The 22508-nt window shown below is 38.9% G+C and overlaps 1 protein-coding gene across 2 annotated transcripts in view; it reads left to right on the top strand.

Annotated features, from left to right (window-relative positions):
- The window catches only part of mtor (mechanistic target of rapamycin kinase), a 75500-nt gene that overhangs the window by 31340 nt on the left and 21652 nt on the right, over positions 1–22508 (top strand). For both annotated transcript variants that reach the window (XM_044037502.1, XM_044037501.1), the window contains exons 29-34: positions 9586–9661; positions 11503–11642; positions 15066–15166; positions 15759–15874; positions 18407–18484; positions 18957–19064. In XM_044037502.1, coding sequence (XP_043893437.1) covers positions 9586–9661; positions 11503–11642; positions 15066–15166; positions 15759–15874; positions 18407–18484; positions 18957–19064 — 619 coding nt within the window. The remainder of the gene's footprint in view (positions 1–9585; positions 9662–11502; positions 11643–15065; positions 15167–15758; positions 15875–18406; positions 18485–18956; positions 19065–22508) is intronic.

The following is a 22508-nucleotide window of genomic DNA, read 5'->3' as shown; positions in this document are numbered from 1 at the left end:
ACCTCACACTGGACGTGCTGAACGTCTGCATTGTTCAACTTAAAGACTCTCTAGACAGGTATCTAGCCTGGTTTTTCTTACCAGCTAGTCAGAACTGAAGAAGCGTCTTGGATGAGAGGTGAAATCGCTTCAACTCTAGCATGTCCAGTCGCCTACAGCAAACTACTGAAGAAGACTATGACCTGGATGATTGAGAACCTTTACTGACAGTTAGAGAACTTAAGCTAACCTTGGCTTAAGTTCCCAGTGTTGCTTCCTTGTCCCCTTCCACTAGCAGATCTGTTGGGGTCTGTTGTCAGCGTCCTCTCCACTTTCAGCTGTCCATATTTAAATGCATCTTGACTGCAGACACTTGTTTTTCTGGTACTGTGGTCGAGGCATTTTTGAGAGTGATACAGAGGCATTTTGGGTCTGGTATTGTTTAGTACTTTGTACTTTTTAGTACTTACACCCTTGTGTTAAAGTGCTACTAGCTGTTTAACTGAGTTGGTGGCACAACAGACCAAACAAAAACATCAACACAGTTTGTGGCCTGCAAATTAAAGGTAATCAGAGATGGCAGACTTCACCCCATTCACGCAACAAGCCTCTGTCACCCTGTTTGTATAACAGACTATGCGGCTCAACAGTAGAGCATCTGACTCTAGATCAGAAGATTGCATGGTCAAATCCACATCAGGGTCTGTTGCTCATATTGCAAGCAAGTGTGTAAACACAGAGTCATCAAAGACAATACTTCACTCCCACTCTGTGTAAAATAATGTGTAGTTTGTATAAGCATGTGCACATATTTACGTGATGGATTTTGTTTCATTTATGTCATAGCGTTCACACATTGTTGAAAGACTAATTGGCTGCCTTGACTCACTAATAGTGAGTCAGTTACATTATTTTATTATTTATTTGAAATTATGTAATGTCTGGAAGCACAAAGCTGTGAATTGGGCAGCACATTGGGTTGAATGTATCAAATGTGGAGCAAAAACAAAACTTGAGTTTCACCCTCTCCTGCCATTGTCTTGCATAATCCTCCATCACCAGTCATGCTTTGTTTTTCTTAAAGCCTTCAGGTTTTTGAGTCCCTCTTGCCAGATATTTGGCAAGGTTCCCTTACAAACAAATGCTTTTTCCTCGGGCATCACCCTTGCATCATGGGAACTTTCAGATGTGATCATTTTCACTGGCATATTCCTCCATGAAAGGTGTAAGCCACTCTTTTTAACCCGTCACCACTTGTGAATGTCCCAGTTACTCATTGCATGCTTTAGTGGACATGTGTTTAAATTGTAAATTGCATATGGGTGCAGTCAAATAATTTGTTGTCCATAAAAACACATTTTGAAGATATTAGGCCACTTTCATGTTCGGCTAGCTGTATGACTTTAATTGCTTGACCCTAGCTATTGGATGATATCCACTGAAGAGGAAACTATTTAAAATACGCAACAGAAATTTGTTGGTCTTGTTCTTACAAGAAGAAGAATTTTTATCCTCATCATTTCCTTTTTATCCTCCGGTCCCTGTATGTATGAATAATATTTCTACAGTGATCAGATGTTTCTGACTGTTCAATAATGTGGTGTTATATGATGCATGGTGACTATTGACCTCCCTGTAAATCATAACCCTTACTCATTGATATACTCTATGTCGGTCTCTTTTGGAAAAATTTGGAAAATGTGCCTCTCTGGATTCTCTCATTGTCCTAACTGCTCTCTGAGTCACATCTCACTTTGCAGCAATGCATCCCAGAGGCATCACTTTCCTTTGGCCCTGGACTGTGTCATTCAGTGCTAGAACAAGAAAGTCCAGCTCCATGCTGTTTTATATGTTCAGCAACATGCTGTGTTTTCCTTAGAAACAGCTTCTTTAAACACCTCTTTTGCTCTAACCGTGTCTCACCAGGCTCGGTGATGAATGCTTGGCTCCTTTTGAAATTAGAGGAACTTACTAAACTTGAACCAAAGCCTCTTCTTTATACAACTTCCTTGGGAAGACCGCACATTTCATTGAACAAATGTTTCTTTTCATTTGGAGACGAGTAGCACCCTGTGCTGTGCTAGTTGTAGGGGTCATCTATGTTTTATGAGTGTGAGCTGACTGAACTGAAAGTGTTTTTAGTCTGAATATTCTCACTGATGGCTTTTGTGTCCAATATACACTGGAAAAACATCTTGTAATCTAACAGTGACCACTGGGACCAAACTGTCAGCAGACTACGCATGGCTTCAATTACAGGAAAGGCAGAAGGTAGAAGCAGCAGCCAGAGAATTCCAGAGCTTCTATCTCAAAACTTTGAAATTACATAATCTTTACTGACAGTAACCTCTTCCACCTGTCTGTCTGTCTGGCTTATTTGGAAGTGTAATATTTTCACTCAGTATTTTTTGATTTATTGTATCCTGTGTTAAGATTAAAAGTACAAATCAAAGCTGAAGGTAAACATTCAATTCAATTCCGTTTTATTTGTATAGTGCCAAATCACAACATACATTATCTCAAGGCACTGTACATAGTAAGGCAGAAACCTTTTCAATAATAAAGAAAAGAGAAACCCAACAATTCACACAGTGAGCAAGAACTAGGCATCAGTGATCAGAGAAAAAAAACTCCCTTTTAACTGAAAGAAATCTCTGACAGAACCAGACCCAAAAATGTGTGATCATCTTCCTTGACCGGTTGGGGTAAAAGGAAAAATGGAGGACAGAGGAGAAGTGGGGGACAGAAAGGGGGGAGAGAAAGTGGAAGAGGGATGCGAGGTAGAGACAGAAGAAAGAGACCAGGAGCAGATATATAACAATTATATCAAGTTATAGGTTTAGACAGGACATTTCTCAATCCCTTATGGCATGTTTATAGTACTACAATGTCATTGTAGTACCTTTCTTCCTCTCTTGAATTTTAGATTATCCTAGAAGCAGTATGGTTTTGATTTATTTTTGTTTAAAAATAATGTAAAGCTGAATAATAGTGTCAAAATGAAGAAATGGTGTTATTAACTGCTGTATAGCAATTTTGATAGTACAGTCGCCATCATTAATGCTGCTGTGTTATTGTTGTTACTGAAGAACCCTGTAATCCTATTTATCTCAAGTGCAAGCTAATATTGCAAAGCCTTTGCTGTAGCCAGCCACAGAAGACTTGATGTTTAAGACCAACCAAGTGTGGTGGGTTTGTTATACATTATAAAATGGATACATTTGGTTTGTAGCTCCACTGTCTTTTACGCCTTGCTTAATTGCTAGTATTTGAAAATAGGAATGGCATGCCTGGTGGTGCTTTCAGGCTGTAATACAGTCACCATTAATTTTAAATGCAAACAGCTAAGTTGCCATAGATTTGAATTTCTTAGTAAAACAAAGGACACTGTGATCTCCACCTCAGTAAAACCCGGTCATGAATAGGGGAAAAATAAACTGTTCCATATTTTCTATAATAAAGGAAACGATATGCACCAGTGCATCCTCTAACTCTGAAGTGGCAGCCCTTATGTCCTGGAAGACTATCAAGTGCTCTGATGGCTTAAGCTGGTGATGGCTACCAGGTGACATCTGCTGTTACGCTGCAAACTGTCTGGCCACTCACCACCTTACAAACCAGTAGCTGGGACAAACAGTACTGGATGGGAAGCAAATGGATTAGCCACTATCCCTTTAGATTACATCCCCCTCTCCTGTGTAAGCAAAGCTGGCCATGTGGCGCTGCTTCAGAGAGACATTTCGTGACACTGGGATATAAAAGAAAATTCTTATGCCAACATTCATAGACTCTATCACAGACCCTTTAGATGCCTGACATTCACATTGCTTGTTATATTGTTTTGGGGGGGAAGCAATCACAGCATGAGTAGATTTCAGTTGATCAAAGCAAAATAGACCTATTAAATACATCACAGATATATTTATCCAAATATTTTTTACTGAAATTGTAATCAATATGCCATCTGCAGATACTGAGGCCCCTCCAAAAAACAATATAAGGGTCTCTTTGTCTACATAGCAACAGCAGCATTCCAATGAGGTGACTTTCAGTTTTTTTTGGGGGGGGTGGTGGCCGCTGGAGACACTTTGTTCTATTGGCCTCTTGACCTGGAGGCGAGGAACCCAGGAGAGGCATTCTGCAGTGGTGTCCCAATGTGGTGATAGTGTGGTGTAAACATGGGTGGAATAGTTTCTCTGGCTGATGTCTCCATGACTCCCTAACACACCTAACATACTTACTAAGAGAAAGAAATGAGTCATGTAGAGTCATGCAAAAGAGTGGACCATTTTCTCTCCATCTACCTTTTTCACTTGACTATTTTGTCTAGAATTTCTTATTTACGTTGTAAAAATGCGTCATTCCATCTGATTTAGTCTTTACAAAGAAATTGTTTTGAAGTGTAATAGTAAGTGTTTCCCTCTGCTGGGTGACATTGGGTTCGTCAGATGAGTTACCCCTCTATAGCTGCGCTCATGCCAGGTCAGCCTGGAAGGAGATGGTTGTCTGAGGTAACCACTTCCTTAGCCTCCCTGTTTTTCACATGCAATGATTTAATACTGTCTCTAAAGACAAGCAGAGACCCAGATCGCTATTGGGTAATGGCAACCTGTTGCTTATTACTTCCATGAGCTTATGCTATTATTGAAGCTTTATGTTGTGTTTCAGTATTAGTGTTGAATGACACTTTTAGGATATGGTATTTTTTTTACGATATAATCGAAATAGTGAATGGTGGTGTTGGCTATGTCATTGCTTTTCTGAAAGGACTGTATATCTGGACATGGGATGGTTTGTTTTTTTGAGCTGCTGTCAAAGTCTGGGCATTTCAGTTCTAGACTCTTAAAATCAGGAGATAAAGCACCAGCACCTGCTTTGAATTATTTCAGAATTAGAAAATCAGGAGAGTTTGCAAATTTGTTTTGTTTGAAAATGGGCATCAATTGAAATGCAGAACACAAGTCCTTCTGCTAGTTTCCACAGCACTTAATAATTACGTTTCAGTATGTACTATGTATTTTTGATATACTTGAACAAAGTAAACAGTACAGTTTCAGATTTGTGACATTTTAATTTCCTTTTAAATGTTTTAGACCCATTTATGTAATTTTATCTTTCTTCCCTCTTTAAAATTAGGATAATTTGTAATGTGCACTAAATATCAGTGATTTATTTTTTTAGAAGGCAGTCAACCGTTAGTTGTTAATAATATAAAGGACCTAATCACTTAATGCTGAAGATCTTTGAGATATCTCCAGGTGTGACTAGAGTCGGTTTAAATAAAACATGTGTTTATATGTGGGTTTTCCTTTTTGAAGAATGTATTTCATTTGTGCCACATACGAGCCAGAATAAAATCATAGTTAAAAACAGTATATCCGTCCTGGCTCACTGTAGTATGTCTGATTGGCTAGACAATTCTTTTGTAAACATGAGCTCACCGTGGACATAAATGTTTATTTACTTTTGATTTCTTATCGGGCATTCTCATGCCCTAATGCCATGGGAAGTTTGTTTCAGAGACAGTGCAGTGAGTGTCATCAACAAAGGTCCAACTCCACCCATTTTTCATCTGTAGTTTGCTATGAAATGGCCTGCACACTGGAAAGAACTCCCCAATGTGCCAGGATAGTTAGGTTTGTTCTCAGTATATTGTAATGTAAATTGCATTCTGGCTAACCCAAAGATGAATGGCTCTTCAGGACAGACTAGATAAGTATTTTTTTTCCGACGGTGCAAATGTAAGGAAGAGTGGTGTGAAAGATCTGCCACTGAAATGGGCCAGATATTTAGTCTCCGTTTCAGCATGCCTCAGTCACATGGAACGTTTCAGCCCTCTTGACAGTGTCCAGATTCATGCCTCCATCAACATTCCGCCAAACCAAACTATCAACTGAAAATCAGATAATTTATATGTGCAGCTTTTTTTCTCCTGTCAAGTCACCAAAATTAAATTTGCAAATTTGACCCTCCAAATAATCAGTGTATTATGATGACAGTAACATCCAAAATATTCTGAGACCACTTTCCCATAAGTGGTTTTAGAATTTGAAATACATCTTTATATTTCAGTATACCTACAACATCAAAGGTAAAAAGAAAAAGGTTAATTTATTGGGCCTCGATTCAGCCAATCCTTGAATTTAGATAACCTTCCCCATTTTTGAATTATGCTCAACGTTAGGGAAAGGAATCAGCACTTGGCAAGAAGATGGTCCAAAAATCAGCAAGGATTAAGTGGATATTTTACTAATTAGTTTAGATTAGGTCCACTCATGAGGTTTGATTTTGTTCCCTCACTGTGAGCCTCACTTAAAGCTTTACTCTCTGTAGGGGGAAATGTGTACAATTTACTCAGGGATCATTCTCTTTTCTCAATGAAATATCCAAGCCACTTGAGTTATGTGTGCGTACCGAAGACTCCTTGTAGTTTTCTGACAATGTAAGATGTCTTGTTATTGTTCTTTTCTCTACTTAATAATATTTAAATTGTAATAGTGTTTGTTTGGCTTTACTAATAGGAGAAAAAGATTATTTATCAGTCATAAAATGTACTGAAAGTCAAAGCTAATTATATAACTATTCATTCAAAAATACATGCCTTTTTAGTGAACACCCATACCAGCATTTTATTGTTTGCATTTAAGATTCAATTTACTGGCCTCATACTTGTAAAGAATTGTATAAAGGACCTCACTCTCAAAATGTCTGCGAGAAAGAACTGCATGTTAAACTCATTTAGGGGTTTTGAATTAAACCTCAAAGAAATCTGATGCAGGACACACCGCACATTGTCTAAAATCCATGACAAAATATAATAAATCAGTTTAACAGTTGATAGAGTTTAAGCTCAAGTGCTTTTCAATGTCTTCCCAATGCCTCGGGCATGCAAGTCACCAAAAAAACAAAAAGCCCAAGTTAGGAAGTGATTCTTGTAGCGCTGCACAAGAAAGTGGCTTGACAGTGGTCTCAAGATGTTTTCTGCTTGCTAATAGTTTGATGACGTTTTTGCTTGAGGACAACATTGTCATCTGAATGCATTTAAACGTCAGATGGTTCCAGCGAAGGGACAATGCATTCTCCATAGTCAACAAGAGAGTAAACCCTCTCCTCAGATGAAACCACATCTGTGCACCCTTAGTGCACCTTGTTTGTATGTGTTGGAATGTGGAGACCTTGCAACTCTTCGTTCAGTTGGTGCTTAAAATGTCATTTATTGATAAATATAATAAGTTATATTTGTAATATAAAAATATAGAAATATACAAAACATACCCATGTGATGTCGTCAGTGGTAGTTGTTGTTTTTGTTGCAAACTGTGGGGTAATTATTTAATTTGTTGCTGAAACGGTCCATAGCACTTTGTCACAGACCAATGCTCATTTACAAAAATGAGCTCACCTTCTCGTGTTATGTAGTCACTAGTCACACTGAGTTGTTGGATTTCCCTCAGGTCCTTAAGTCTGACGGTCTCCGTCATCCGTTTACACCAGCATCTTTTGAAAAAGTAACCTCAATTGCTGGAGACTGTGTAAGGACAATTCTCGTTGTCATGCAAAATGTATTTATTTATTGATTTTTTCTTTTTTTTTGTCTTTTAGTTTGTGGTGAATCATTTAACAGCATGGAATTATAACTGGCCAATATCCTTAATTTATTGGTCCAGTGTGTAAGAATTAATGGTAAGACTGCAGCAATCTACAGTGACCCTCACATACCATACCTTCATTTGCATAGAAAGCCTTGTCTACAAAATACAAAAAGTGCTTTGCATTTGGGCTGCTGTGAAAAACATGGTGGTTCAAGATGATGGACATATAAAAAGAACCTAACACATTTTCTTTTTTATTTTGAACATTGCTTAATTGACAGTAGTTGGAGAAAAGTGGGTGATTGCCGCAAAACAAGTTGCAGAACATTTTTCTTGAAAGACTCTCTGCATAAATGCACTTCACACAAATTCTCACACTAACTTAGAGTTATAAAGTCAGCAAGTGCCTTATGACGGTTACTTGCAGCAGTCAGATCTGCATTTTCCTTTCATGTTAAAATATAGCTCCTGTTTCAATTTTGTTTCTTTTAACCTGTCACCAAACTCATCTGCTCCAGCAGTTTTTTTTAGCATTGGCTTGACCACCGGCTGTGCCTTCTCATCACGTGTCTGGCCTTTACCCTGTGTCATACTGAGTTTCTGACATGAGTGTTCTTCTTCAGGTTATACCTGCTGTCGTCAGGAACTCCGCAGCATAGGATTACTCTTTAAATGCTACATTTTACAGACGAATGGGCTGTGGCTGCTGTTGAGGAAATATAATAGACTTATGGTTCAAATGAGTGTTTCCAGATGTGGTGGCGGCGTGGGTGAGTGCGGATGTACAAATGAGATCTGTGCTGTATTGACAGATAACGCATCATTTGTCAGACAAGTGTGACAGATGTCAATTGGTGCATTTACTTCTCCCCCCCCGAAAAAAACATAACCTGAAAGAGTAAAACATTAATTGTATTGAGGCAGGTTGCTGAGTTTACTGGCAATGGCAAGTGTACCTCCACGTGATGAATACATTACTTTTCTTGGAGGAGCATGGATGGCACAGGAGTACACTTCTCACCTAATACCAAAGAAACCTGTGGTGCAATGTCAGTGTTTCCACTGGCTAGATGCAGTATTATAACAGTTTCAGTGTTTGTGGTTGGTAAGCTGGTGAGCGACCCACAACCATGTCTTCAAATCACTGATTCACACTGACTCATAAATGCTTTCACAGACATGGGTAGGATCTGGCAGAACCAACATCTTTTTAGAATCAGGCCGGTGAAACCTTTTTTTTAAATTTTAACTACCCCCAAGTCAACAGTGGCGTTAGCAGCAATGCATAATACTGTTAACACACAAATTTATGGGATGACATAATGACACAGGGCAGTAAAAGGGGGAGGATTTTTTAAATCAATGTTAGCGTTGGCTACAGTATCTGCAGAAAGTTTCCAGATTCCCTCACGTTTTGCAAACTTGTTGTTTGTTTTTTTAGATGGATATAAATTGCCAATCAGACTTTAACCCATAACGACAAAGTGAAAATGTGTTTTTACAGCGTCTTGACAAATCAAAGCTGAAAGCTGTGATTTGATTCAGACCCTTTGCTGCCACATTCCAAGTTGTGGTTTAGTGCATCCTATTACTTTAATTAGCCTTGACAGGTGTCTAAAACTCGGCTGGAGTTGACCTGTGGCAAATGTTATTGATTGGACATAGTTTGTCATTTTGGGTAATTGAGTTTAGGCTTGTGGGCAAAATGGCCATTTTCTTTAATCAGTATAAAATTAAATCTCTAAGAAAAAAAGCCCACAAAAAAGTGTCTGACAGAAAGTTTCTTCCTAGAAAAAGCCAAACATTTGACATCCTGCCAACACTTATCTGTGTATAATTACTCAAAAAGGGTGATGTACATTTTTACTACAAATGAAATACTATTATTTAACCACTGCTAATAATTGCCTACACTCCCGTGTAGTCAACATAATCAGTATTCAATACAATCATACAATCATCTTATAATGTCTGTTAAGTGAAAGCTTGTCTTTGTTTTTGTCTTATCTTGCAGCATCAACAACAAACTACAGCAGCCAGAAGCTGCATCTGGGGTGCTGGAGTATGCCATGAAACATTTTGGAGAGCTGGTAAGCACTTTTTTTTTTTGTCTTTATATGCCTCTGATCAAGGTAGGAAGCTTTATTTTAGGTTGCATTCAGACTGGGACAATAGAAAGAAAAAGACCCTGTAGATTGTTTCTAAAATTGTGCTATATGCACGGCACACAGACTTTAAACATCCTGTCTCAACCAAGTATGATACTCATTGCATGGTCTGTGTGTGCATATACATATTCAAAATCATTAAAACTCAGACACCCAGACATTTAGTAATAAATAATAATAAAAGTAAATAATAATAACATATTGTGTTTTATTTGGTCTCTTGTCTGCATTCACGTCTTCCCAGGGTATCCTATCCCCATTTCACACTATTGAACATGGGGAAAGAGTCATATGAGACACAAACCCCCAGATCACCCTGTTCAGCATGTGGAAGAAACATCTGCTGTTTTGTTTAGTAGTTTGGGGGCAAGGAGCAAAGTTATGGACGTTTTCTTCAGTTTGACAGGATATTTGGATTCTCTTAAACGTTCATGAACCTTTTATTTCTCTCTGTTGTGCATTTTACAGAAAATACTTGTGGCTAATTTGTACTTTTTTTCTACATTCCAAAACTGTAAGAATATCATGGAGTGATTTGTAAGGTTCATAGCTAAAATTATTCTAACTCTCAAAGTTTTAATATCAGTCAGGTTCTTTGCATTGAAATGCTAGACACTGACATTTTATTTTATTGTGAAGCAACAACATTTGTAAACCACTATTTTTGTGTTCATGTCTGCTCCTCCTCTATGATATTGAAACCCTAGTGTTTCATAAAAGAGACTGAATCAATTTGTGGTAGTCAGTGTTGATTTTGTGGCGACCTGCCACACTTTGGTCAGTGTATTTGAAACCCTGGTTGTCTACTACTCAACCCTGGTTTCTGCATTTGCTCAACAAGACACAGTCTATTTATTATTCAAATGGAAGATTGTGTTTGCCTAAACCCATTATATTTGAAAGAACTTTGGAGACCTTTTGGCACATTCACATTCTAACATACAGAATGTAAATATAAAAGCACTACACAGCATGAAGCAGGTTTTTTTAGGTGATTGTTGGCACATAAAATACATAAAATTGTCATGGAGGGGGGATTGAATCCCAGGGTAAACTAAATTGATGAAATCTATTAACAAACCAAGTTTTACATTTTTCCCACAAACTTCAGTTGTCACAAATCCAGATACATGTGTTTGGTTGTGTTAATGACATACTTACTGTCTGCAGTCAGTGGTGGAAAAACAGGGCAGTGTTTAGAGACAACTTAAACATTCCTAATAGAATGCTTTCACTTGTTTTTTTATGAAGGGGTAGTTGTAGTCAGAAGTTGGGACAAAAGTGTTTTCCAGCCATTAGGGCGCCTAAGGTAAATGTCTTTCCTTTTGCCTTTGTGAGCTGCATTTATGCTTCTCTCTAAGAGCATGGGAAAAGTGAAAAGACTCAGTAAAAACTGTTTCACTGTGTAGTTCCTGGAACGTTGTTTATGAGGTAACCATTTGGAGAGCTGTACCGACTGGGGGAGGAAAAGGTTGAGAAAAGGTTGTAAGAATTATGAGTATGTGTATTGAATGTATTTATAGTATATTTACATAGTATGTATAATTATCAACACAGTTTCAAAGCCAGTTGTTGAAGTTATTTGTTTGTGGATCAGAGTTCCAAAGTCTCTTTGAACTAAAAAGTAAAGAAAAAAAAAACCCTATTTATTTTACTGTCAAATGATCAAGAAACAAAACAATGTTCTGGCTGAAAGACAAAATACCAATTCATTTGTCAATTGTGTGGAATTTAGGACTTTAATGGTATCTTTTTTCTACTAGGAAATCCAAGCCACATGGTATGAGAAACTACACGAGTGGGAGGATGCCTTGGTGGCATATGACAAGAAGATTGACATGAACAAAGAGGACCCAGAGCTCATCCTGGGCAGGATGCGCTGCTTAGAGGCCCTGGGAGAATGGTATGTCCTTACTAATATCTGTCTTGTGATCTCAGTGGGCCTGCAAAACTCATTCAAAGCTGCCTATGGGTCTCTGATTGATTGATACATCTTTGTAATGTAATGCTTTTCTATCACATAAAACTCTCCCTTGCATTTGTACATTCTGTGTAGACAAGCTCTCCCTAATGCGTCCCGTCTCTAGGCCTTTAATGAGTGGACAAAAGGAAAATAAATCCATTCTCTGAGGTGACTGATGTACTTTTACCAGGAAATGCAGGAGCAGGCACCCAACAACACTAAGGGGCAATGCCAATTCAGAGAAACCTCGCAAATTAAATATATAAATAAATAAATGAGTCCTTTATCAGTCCCACAGGGGAGATTCTTTCTCTGCATTTAACCCATCCTCTACTAGAAACCTTCCTAGAATTAGCAGCAGCGGGCAGCCACTGAGCAGTGCCCAGGGAGCAATGTACCCCAGGCCTTTTTTTGACCTGGTGGGGACTCAAACTGGCAACCCTCCTGTTTACAAGCCAAGTTCCCTTTGCACTTGGCCATGGCCTGCCCTACAGCTGAGGTTCAAATCCATGACGACTGCTCTCCTTCAAAGAGCATTTTAGGAGAAAAAAAAAGTTACAAGATTCACAAGAAAGAAAGATCCAAATATGTAAATTGTCACAGAATCCTTGAGTGAACCAGATGTTCATATGCTTACATAACCTGCTATTCTACTACCATTCATGTATAAACGATGATTCATATCACAGGAAGGAGATTCAATAATTTTACATGACAGTTGTAGAACTCCACAAGGTTTTGTATTTATGTTTGTTCACTACGAATGGATAAGGCTTAAAGATGATATCATAGTTGACTGATTCATGTGTCAAAGGAAATCAGACTTGAAAGAGCACATTGTTCCCTGTACAGTTAAAAGACCATCTGTGTGTTGTGAATCCAAAAATGGTGACAGAGATTACTAATATGCACTTCAATGTTTTTGCCAGTAAAACTAAACCCTTAAGACAAGAGTTGGACATCATAGGATGTACTGGGGATCTGATTAAGTCACTTATCGGATTTCAAAGATTTTACATCCACACGTTGATTTGTAAAACAACCAATACACATAAAGTAATGTTAGAAAGGTTGAACATATAAGAGAAGAAATTCAGGAGTACATTTGTTTAGCCTTAAGTAAGTAAACACACAGATGCTACCAATTAAGGAGACCCTGCAAGTATTTATTCTTGGGAGAGTCTATTTTGGCAAGACCTTACTGTAAAATACCACAACGTCCGTTCCGGGTATTCAGCACGAGATGTTTTCTTGTTGTGTAATGCTAATATGCTAGTTTAAATTATCCTCCACTATCCTTCAACATTTCCAATGTTCACACTTCTGTTTATGTTGAAGTTGGTTCACGATGTTTGGAGTTACAATAAAATGCCATGGCCGTATAAAAGCCATATACATATAAAAGGTTTTACAGAAGACATTGTGGCATAACGCAGGAAAACCATGGTTGTCGGTGATAACAACTACATTCCATGAAGGTGAGCACGTCCTGGGTTCCTTATATTGTGCGTGCTGTTACTGGAACATCTAATGCACATGAGCCATCATTAATGGAAAGTACTTCACATGTGTTTTTCCTGTAACAAATAAATACCCGCTCTGGAATCGGACTATTACACCAACACCATTTTCATTAGCATGTGGATTTTGAACAGATACAAGAAAACTGGAAGGGATGGAAATGTCAATCAAGCACAACTGGTATGCGCTCACCAAGACCTGAGAAGGGATCCTCTCAGTCAGAAGTGAAAACACATGTGTGTGAGTGGCCCAACGGTGTAGTGAAGGGCCTTTAAAAACTCTTCTCATTGCTAAACAAATGTCTCTTTTAGGCTCACTGGATTTATTTTAGTACCTATTTAATTGAAATTCCAAAGTTGTGAAAGGTGGTGAGCTGAGCCATAAAATAAGTCAAGCTCTTCCTTCCACATCTTTGTTTGTCTGATGTGGAGTGGACACCCATATACCCAGACAGTCTACTAGAGTGTTTTGTACTTTTGTGTTGTAAGTTAGCCAGGCAGCTGGAGAATGGCTCCACTCCGCTGACCTTTATCCAAACGTCTCTCTGTGTCTCTCTCTCTCTCTCTGTCTCTCTCTCTACCCCTCTTGCATTCTGCCTGTGAAACACATGCGATGGATTTGATCTCCTGCACAATGCACCACTGATGTTTTTTAATGAGGAATTGGTCTTGGTTAGATTAACATGACCCCAACATCCATTTGTTGCTGGAATACTTGTATATTATAAGATTGTTGTGGGATGCAATACGAATCGAAGTTATTCACATTTAAGAACAAATGATGAACCAAATAATGGATAATGTGTTAGGATAGTCTTAAATTCACTCAGGTTCCTTCTCATTCTGGTCTAGAGGTTCTTTGATATTTATTATCATTAGGATCTGGACTTCAGGAAAGCCTTAATATCTGTTTAGTATAAAGACGTGTACCGTAGGCTAATAGCATCATTGTATTGTAAGAATTGGTATTTCAATCACCCCCACACACAGAGCTTTTCAATGACTGCATTGTTGTGGTAGATGTTTGATAGCTTTACCAAATCACGTATTCAGTCATTCATTTTATTGAAGTAGTTCCATGTTCCACGTGGGTCTTTTGTAAGGGCTGTTGTAGTATTTAGCTTTGCATATTTCATCTGTTAGTAGAATATCACCAAATGGCAGCGTACCAACACACATGCTTTACGAGCATTAAATAGTTGCATGTTTTCTTCTTCTTTTTTTTGTTTCATGGCAGTTGACTTAAGGTGCATTACTGCCACCTTCTGATGGTTACATACAACTGTATGGTAATTGAAACAAGGGAAATACATTTGACAATATTCCTCTATAATCCCAATTTGTATACAATTTAATGTCTATTAGAGATGTGTTTTTAAATCACCACTTGCTGATTTGAACACTTACTATGGGTTTAAAATCATGTCAGTCAATCAGGAGTTAGTGTTGTACTCCTCTTTACCTGTTGTTTAACATCACAAAAACATACAGAGTGTCCTTCAGTTTACTGAGTGTATGATTATCATTTTTTTTGTCAAAAAGCTAGAAATTGGTCATAGAGCCTCATGTGATATGCATATACATTTACACCAAGAGCAGAATAGTTTAAGGGTATTGAAAATCCCTGTTTGTATTCCTGTGATCATGTGGCTTGTTAATAGCCCATTTTATACATTAAGCTGTGCATTCACTTATTCTCTGCGCAGTCAACCTTGTAAGTACTGTTTAAACCCCGTCTTAGACAAGGTGATATATAAATAGTATTTGTTGTGATTATTATTACAACGGAACTTGAATAACAACATGTCTAGATTTGCTATTTAATGTAAATAATGTCTTTCAGGGGCCAGTTACACCAGCAGTGCTGTGAGGAGTGGACATTGGTAAGCGAGGAAACCCAGGCCAAGATGGCGCGTATGGCTGCTGCTGCTGCCTGGGGTCTAGGTAAGCTCTCAAGTACTTCATATCAGATGTGAACTATCCCCATCAGTTATTTAGCAAAGCAGGAGACAATTTAGTAACAGTCACTAAATCTTTATACAATGACTTTTTCATGGATCATTTAGCTATCCCCTGTGTGGCTTAATGCAACAGTGCATTCAAATTAAGCAGAAATGAAAACAGTAACGGCTCTTTCCAAGTCTCCTTCACACAACTAGATGAGAATTGTATCCAGTCATAACATTGACATATCATAACGTGCAGTGGTGGAGAAAAGCAGGGACCACAGTGTAGAAGCAACCTCTGAGACGTGCGGTCTGTGGCTTTGACTATTCACGCTAATTGCAAACCCAGAAATGACACCCGACCAGCTGGTTTGTCAGTCTTCAAACTGCAAAGAACATCCTTTGTTGTTGTGCCTGTGAAGCAAACTGTTCACTTTGCAATCTTTTATATTATCCCTAGCGGAGGTGAAGTCATGTTCAAAGCAGCAGACTGCGAAACTTCAATCTTAAATTGTGAGGTTCTTAGACAGTCATTATCAAATGTTTCATTCATTCCTGTCTCAGCCTTTATCTGATTGCTATGTCTCCAGGGCACTGGGACAGCATGGAGGAGTACACATGTATGATTCCAAGAGACACACATGATGGTGCCTTTTATAGAGCAGTGCTTGCCCTGCATCAGGACCTCTTCTCATTGGCCCAGCAGGTGAGTTACAACATCACTTACAAAAACAATCATCAGAGGATATTTCCCCCAATATAACACACAGTAGAGGGGCTTTCTTTTTTCTTTTATCTCATAAATACATGTTACATGAGAATTTGCCTAGTCTTGTAGTTGCTGGAAATTTAATTAATCTTTATATCAATGTTTGAAATACTAAAATCATTTGCATCTCACTCAAATGTTTTCTCCACAATTCCAATCCCCTACTATTCCAGGATTTTCATTAAATGACGTAAATATTTTTCCTATCCTTTTACAGTGTGTACAGACTTTGATGTGGTAACTCTTGTAAATAATAATCACAACTTTTATCCTCAAACAAATAAAAGACCCATTCCCCTCCTGTCTGCCTGTCACTGAGGTCTGGTGGTGGTCAGAATGATATTTTCCTCCTTGGAGGAAGGTTGGGGATCATAGATGAGCTCATGCTCCCTGGAAATGAATCTGTTCAAGCTGGATGCCCACATGTCTAACAAACCCCATCCCCAGCACTGACACTAGAAAACACCTGCCCCTCCAATTTCTCTAGTCTCATCCTCGTGCCTTTCTCACCACAAAACCCTGGAGACGTGCCCTCTGTGCCCCCTCTATTCCCTCCACAGCCCCATCCTTCCTCCAATTTGTAGATTGGGTCCAGGTGTAGCCTGTAGGACTCTGCATCAGCTGAATAGGGAAAGCAGACTTTTGACTCTTGCTGACAATGAGGCCACTCACAATGGGTGAAGAGAAATGAAAAGCAGATGGAGTGAGGGTGAGAGCTTAAATGTCAACATGAGCTGAGTCAAATCTTCCGGATATGGTTGGTAATCCTCGAACTTGAAACTTTTAATTCTATAGGGCAGTTTCCACCATCTGTACCCCCAACAGCCAGATGTTTTCTCGAGGAGTCTTGGTGTTCTTCTTTGTGAAATGTTCAGGTTTTTTTGCTTTATAAATATGTGTAGACAAAGCAGTCTGTTTTGCCAAGATCCATGATATATTCAGTCCCCTAGAGTGTTTTTGATTTGTAAATTGTCTAATGGTCTCTCCAAACCAGAACCCTTCCTTTTGAGTTCAATCATGTTTGGGATTTGTTTTGAGTTTCCTTTAGTGGTTAATCTGGCCCAAATCAGTCATATTGATGCCTTCATTCCACACTGTACAGTGTGACTCTATCTAAAGTCCATAAGTTCAACCTATATGTAAGAGATTGGGTCATGGTTTGTTTTGTGCTGCCAAAAGCCAGACACTGCATTTATCAGGAGTCGTCTGGACTGCACATTTCCACTGAGGCCCCAGCACAGTAATTCAGGAGTAAACAGGACCATAACTGAGTGAAGGCTGTAAAGAAGTAGCCTCATTGTCACCTTGCCCTAACCCCCTCCCATAACTCCTCCTCCTGTTGTGCATGCCTGAAGAGGTGTTTTGGCACGCCATCTCTCCGTTCCCTCCCCACGAAAAGAATAATTGGTGGGAGTGGGTCTGAAACAGCTGTGTATCCTGACCTTCCTTAGTCGTTCTCCCTAATTTTACCCTCCCACAAATAACAGTTCCCTAAAATATTGGCTGTCAAAGCCCAAGAAATCATGAGGATATTCATGTCCTTGTTTGTCTCCTTTTCTGAATAGGATCAGGTATTTCTCTCGGTTCCTTTTTTTCCACCACTCAGGGTTCTCAGCGGTGGTGGAATGAACGCAACGTCCTTGAATTTAATGAAGTGTAGGAAAAATCTGGAATTTTTACAAATGAGTCAGAAATACACTGCAATACACCCAACATAACAGGAAGGTAGGAAAAAGGACTTTGGTGCGTCAGGGTGCTTTAAAAATTGGTTGATCATCATGAAAATATTTCAGAATTTGCTTCATTTATTGGCAGGAACCATGACTAACAATCCCCATTCTGAATCCTTAGTTCCTTAGTCTCTGAATGAATGTGCATTGAGGATTAGCCAGTTTTTAAAGATGCTTGTGACGTCCCCAGCCATAATTATATAACCATCACACTGTTACTTTTACCACTTCCTTTACTTTTACACATAAAACACTTGGCACTCAGGAGTGAATCAAAGTATTTTTGCTATAAAAGCAAGAACTCAAGTCTAGATGTGCTAATGTGTCACCAATGGTAGTGATTAAGTGAAATGCAAGCAATAACATGCCTCTGTTTCTTTGTACAAAGTGTTTTTGTTGCTAGGGTTTTATTTATTTAGTCTTACTTGTCCTCATGCAAGGAGTTTTTGCATGAGGTGACATTATGTCATGTTGCATTTGGGGGGCCATGCTACCAAGACAGTACTGAGAACAGCCCATTAGTGTTGTTTGTTAGCTGAACTAATGAGTTGCAGTATTGTGAGGAGGTAACCAAGTCAAATCATTGGTAAACTTGTGTTCCTTATAATAAGTGACTTCAGAAACTAATTCACTTATGAAGACAGAACAGATAAACATTTGCAGCATTTGAGTCAGTTAAAAATCTATGTTGAGAAATTGTATCTATGTGTAAACACAAATTGTGTTTGTTTTTATGTAGTGTATTGACAAAGCCAGAGACCTTCTGGATGCTGAGCTGACGGCCATGGCTGGAGAAAGCTACAGTCGAGCCTATGGGGTAAGCTGTCTCAATTGTCATAGCATTTTTGTGCTGACAGGTTTTGTCACAGCCAGAAAATTATGATTTACAAAGTGTTAAGTCTGTGTACAGTTTTGCAAAGTTAATATTTCACAAAATATCCATTTATAATCAAAAGATGAATCCCGCGAACAGCCGTGTACCTCTCATACACATATAGTCATTGGAACTTAATCTCAAAAAGCCAAATGATAAATGATTTTGATGTACACTCTGTCCACAATGAAGACTGACAGCAGTCCCACGTCAGTATGCGTCTTGATTTCGGATGTTGTGTCAAATGTTGGAACACTGAAATCTCAAAAGAAGTTTCCGGTGCGTTATTTGATGCATTCAGTCTCAAGTTTTGGATTAATAAATAACATTTGATGATACTGTATTGCACAGGAGGGACTTTGCCTGATCATAATTTTAATGTGTGTATAAAAAAATGAATGTGTCCTTTTTTCAGGCCATGGTATCTTGTCAGATGCTATCTGAACTAGAGGAGGTGATCCAGTATAAACTGGTACCAGAGAGAAGGGACATCATCAGGGAAACATGGTGGGAGAGACTTCAGGTAAGTAAAGCACTTGATATATGGGCACACAGACACACACTCACGTGTGCAACAATGGATGCAATGTAAAGCAGATGTCTGAAAAGCTGCTGTTAATAATGGGAAATATTACAAACCATACACCATATGCACAACTGAAGACACATGCAAATACCTCTGTAGCCATCAAGTAGGTTCCTGCTGTTATTACTGTTAGTGTTTGTTTTAAAATGTATGCATCCACAAAGAAAATAATCACTTATTGTTATAACACAATGACAAAGCAGAATAAGATTTGTCATAACCTTAGCTTCAGGTTATTGACACTCTGTCCACTTAACTTTGTTCTCTTGTGTCATTGTCTTGTTATACATGAATATGTGTGAGTTTGTGTAAATTTCCCCACTTCTGGGTGTTTATATTCAGGGTGTCGTATAGCAGATTGTGTATGTCACACAACAGCTATAGGTCATGATGTCATGCAGGACAAACATATGCAGGTCTGATCATAGAGAATTATTTTGTATCGGATTGTATCTGCACTTTTAAAAAGGATCAATTATTTGTATTAATTAAATCAATAGTTTTGATCAATTCAAGTGCAGGACTTGACCCAAAGTTATAACCAGAGTTGGCACGTGTGGTAAACTGACTTGTTAGTTACCCTGGGTTATTAGAACTGACCTTTCCAAACTATATTCCATCATAATTCCTGATCAAACTTGCCGTGAATTGACCTTTGTTAGAATAATCATGAAGGGAAGGAAATTCTCGTTTTGTACAACCCAATGTGTAAATTCTTCCAGACTGTATGCTTCCCAGGACTGATTATGATTACTGTTATTATATTTATTAATTGTGAACTACTGTTATACATGTTGTCAAATGAGACAGGAGGACATGTGGAAGAACCACAAATCCACAAGTGGTTTGGAAATATTTGCCCTCAGCCAAGGCTTTGGAATTTGAGATAAATATCATCTGATCTATGATAATACTGTGCAAGTTCATCTTTTCCATGTTGGCCGTTTCACAGCTAAATCAAATGTGATTATTTTAAAGGACAGACGGATGAATGGAAAACTTTTGATCTGCTATGTACTATCACTTTATTATAAACGTTTTTTGAAAACTTAATTTAATACTTTCAGTCCATGTCAGCATTCATCATCTCCTGCTCACATGTTACTGACTCTTTTGAAAATTCTAGTCTCCAAAACACAATTTACCACACCAATTTTGTTTAGTTTCCAGTGTATGTCAATGTATAAGTCTGTTGAATATAGCACTGAATTCAAATGAAGGTATTCACACACACCACATACACACGTACACACATGCACTCAAATGCAGTAAAATGAAGATACTCTTGATCATCTTGGCTGTTTCCATTCATAAAAGATGAAGGTTGCTTCGAGGGGGTATTTGGGATCAGGAGGGCTCTTACTGAGCAAACAGTCAGGGCCCATAATGGCAGCACCAAAGTTGAGTCTGCAAAACTTGACAAGTTTCTTCTATAGTGATTTATTGGTGCCTGACCTCAGACATCTGCCAAGGAGTCTCTGTTCCATTCCTTTACTCTTTCTTTTTTCCTCATCAAAGACGTTTGCGGTATGTTGAAAGGTGCATTGAAACACGGCAACCCATTGTTGGTGTGAAAATATATTTTTTTACCTGCTATAGACATTTGTGCATGTTGTGTCTTCTAGAGTCCCGTGGATAGCTCTCTAGGGTCTTCTCCTGGGGACCCGTCCATTTACATGGTCAAGCCCCGGAACAACTCTTAGTGGCAAAGCTAGAATTAACCTTTCTTGTTAGTTGGACCTCAAACATTGGCCCTCTTCATCAGCCACAGCCCAAAGTGCCTTTATTTCTTCTTTGGCTTTTGATGCTCTGTGGAAGCCCAGATACAACTCCATCCTGAATCAGCTATGGTGTTAATGTTCTGATAAAACCCCGACAGATGATTGTCGTCCAACATGCCTCCCTGCTTTCAGTGGCCAGTTGTGACTATTTTGCTCTCATGCGCTTGAAGGAAACCTGCATTCCTTACTCCTAAGAGATGGTAAGCTTAGTGAGTAGTGCTTTCTTAGTGACAGCAGACTAAACACTTTGCTCGGCCCGAGTGGCGTAGAGGCGATCTCAATAGGGAAGTGTAGCTGATTGCTGATGTCAACAATTTGCTTCAATCCATTCCCTGACAAAAGAGTCTTGAAATGTCCAGCAAACTGGTTTTATCTGCACTCTCTGCAGGCCCAAAGATTTTTTTTGGCTTTGTGCTAGCTATTATTTTCAGCTTACCTAAAATGATCCATGTCTTTATTCGGCTCCCTTAGGACCCAGTCATGCTGCCATCTGTAATGTCCCTGAATCAGCTTCATATAGAGCCTTGACAGCACAATATGTTGTAGTCTGGCACGGGAGGTGCTGAAGTGGGAGCAGGGTATATGTTAGCCAGTATATGCAAAAACAAAATTGTGAAAGGCTGAAATGTATGATGGGAAAAACATGCCAAGTAATTCCATCAATAATTAAATATTCAAATAACCATGAGATGTTACCAGTGAACCTAACTATAAATTGATTTCTAAAAAATTGTTATCTTTCTTATCTTTTCGCATCTTGCATGCACTGCGAAATTTAAACAATCCCGGCCAATGTACACATCAGCACAGCAGCGACATGCAAGCCTACAGTTTTTGGGAGACTGGACTCTCTCCTCTCTCTGCAAATACCACCCACTGCTTTGGTGGAGAGACAACAAGCAACTCTTTGTGATCTGCCCCATAAATACTCGTGGACGCACACACACACGTCTTTTCATCCACAGGTAATAATGTAAATAAAAGAGAGTCGCATTCCATCCCTAAACAGTTGACTGACTTGTGTTTCAATCAAATTGGCCGTCAAACAAAATTTGTAGAGTAAAATCTGGGTGGGAGCTCTCCTTCTCACCAAACCACTGGTGAACCTTTCTGGTGCATATGATGACCAATCTGTTGAGGATGCTCTTCGTGTTGACAATACAAAAATGCCTCGCGTTTGTATTGTTCCTATTCTGTATTTGTCAATTCTTCCACCTCAGCAGGCTTTGGTTGGGGGCTATCCCCATTCCCCACATCTGCATGATAACTGACATTGTTATTATTATTATTATGTAGCATCTGAGTGACAGAAGCGTCTGTCCTATCTGTGTTCTTACCCCTTGGGGGGAGGTGCTCCGATGCATGACTGCTACAAGAGTACCATAAGGGAGAAGGAGTAGCCCCTGGTGATTCCCACTCCTGCCATTTTATTGTAACATCCTGGAGAGTGAAATACATCTGGTGGTCTTTGAAGTAGTTGGAAACAATGGTGCTGATGGAATCTGGGACATGGAATAAGTCCATCCTGAAGTGAATGAATTGATGTGAAACAGTCCTATAGGTATTGCCAATGTGTAGGGATACCACATGCAGGTTAGAG

Source organism: Solea senegalensis, linkage group LG11 (genome assembly GCF_019176455.1).
Source record: "Solea senegalensis isolate Sse05_10M linkage group LG11, IFAPA_SoseM_1, whole genome shotgun sequence".
NCBI classification, from domain to species: Eukaryota; Metazoa; Chordata; class Actinopteri; order Pleuronectiformes; family Soleidae; genus Solea; species Solea senegalensis.
The sequence above is the reverse complement of the archived record's forward strand: the minus strand, read 5'-3'. Positions and strand labels throughout refer to the sequence as shown.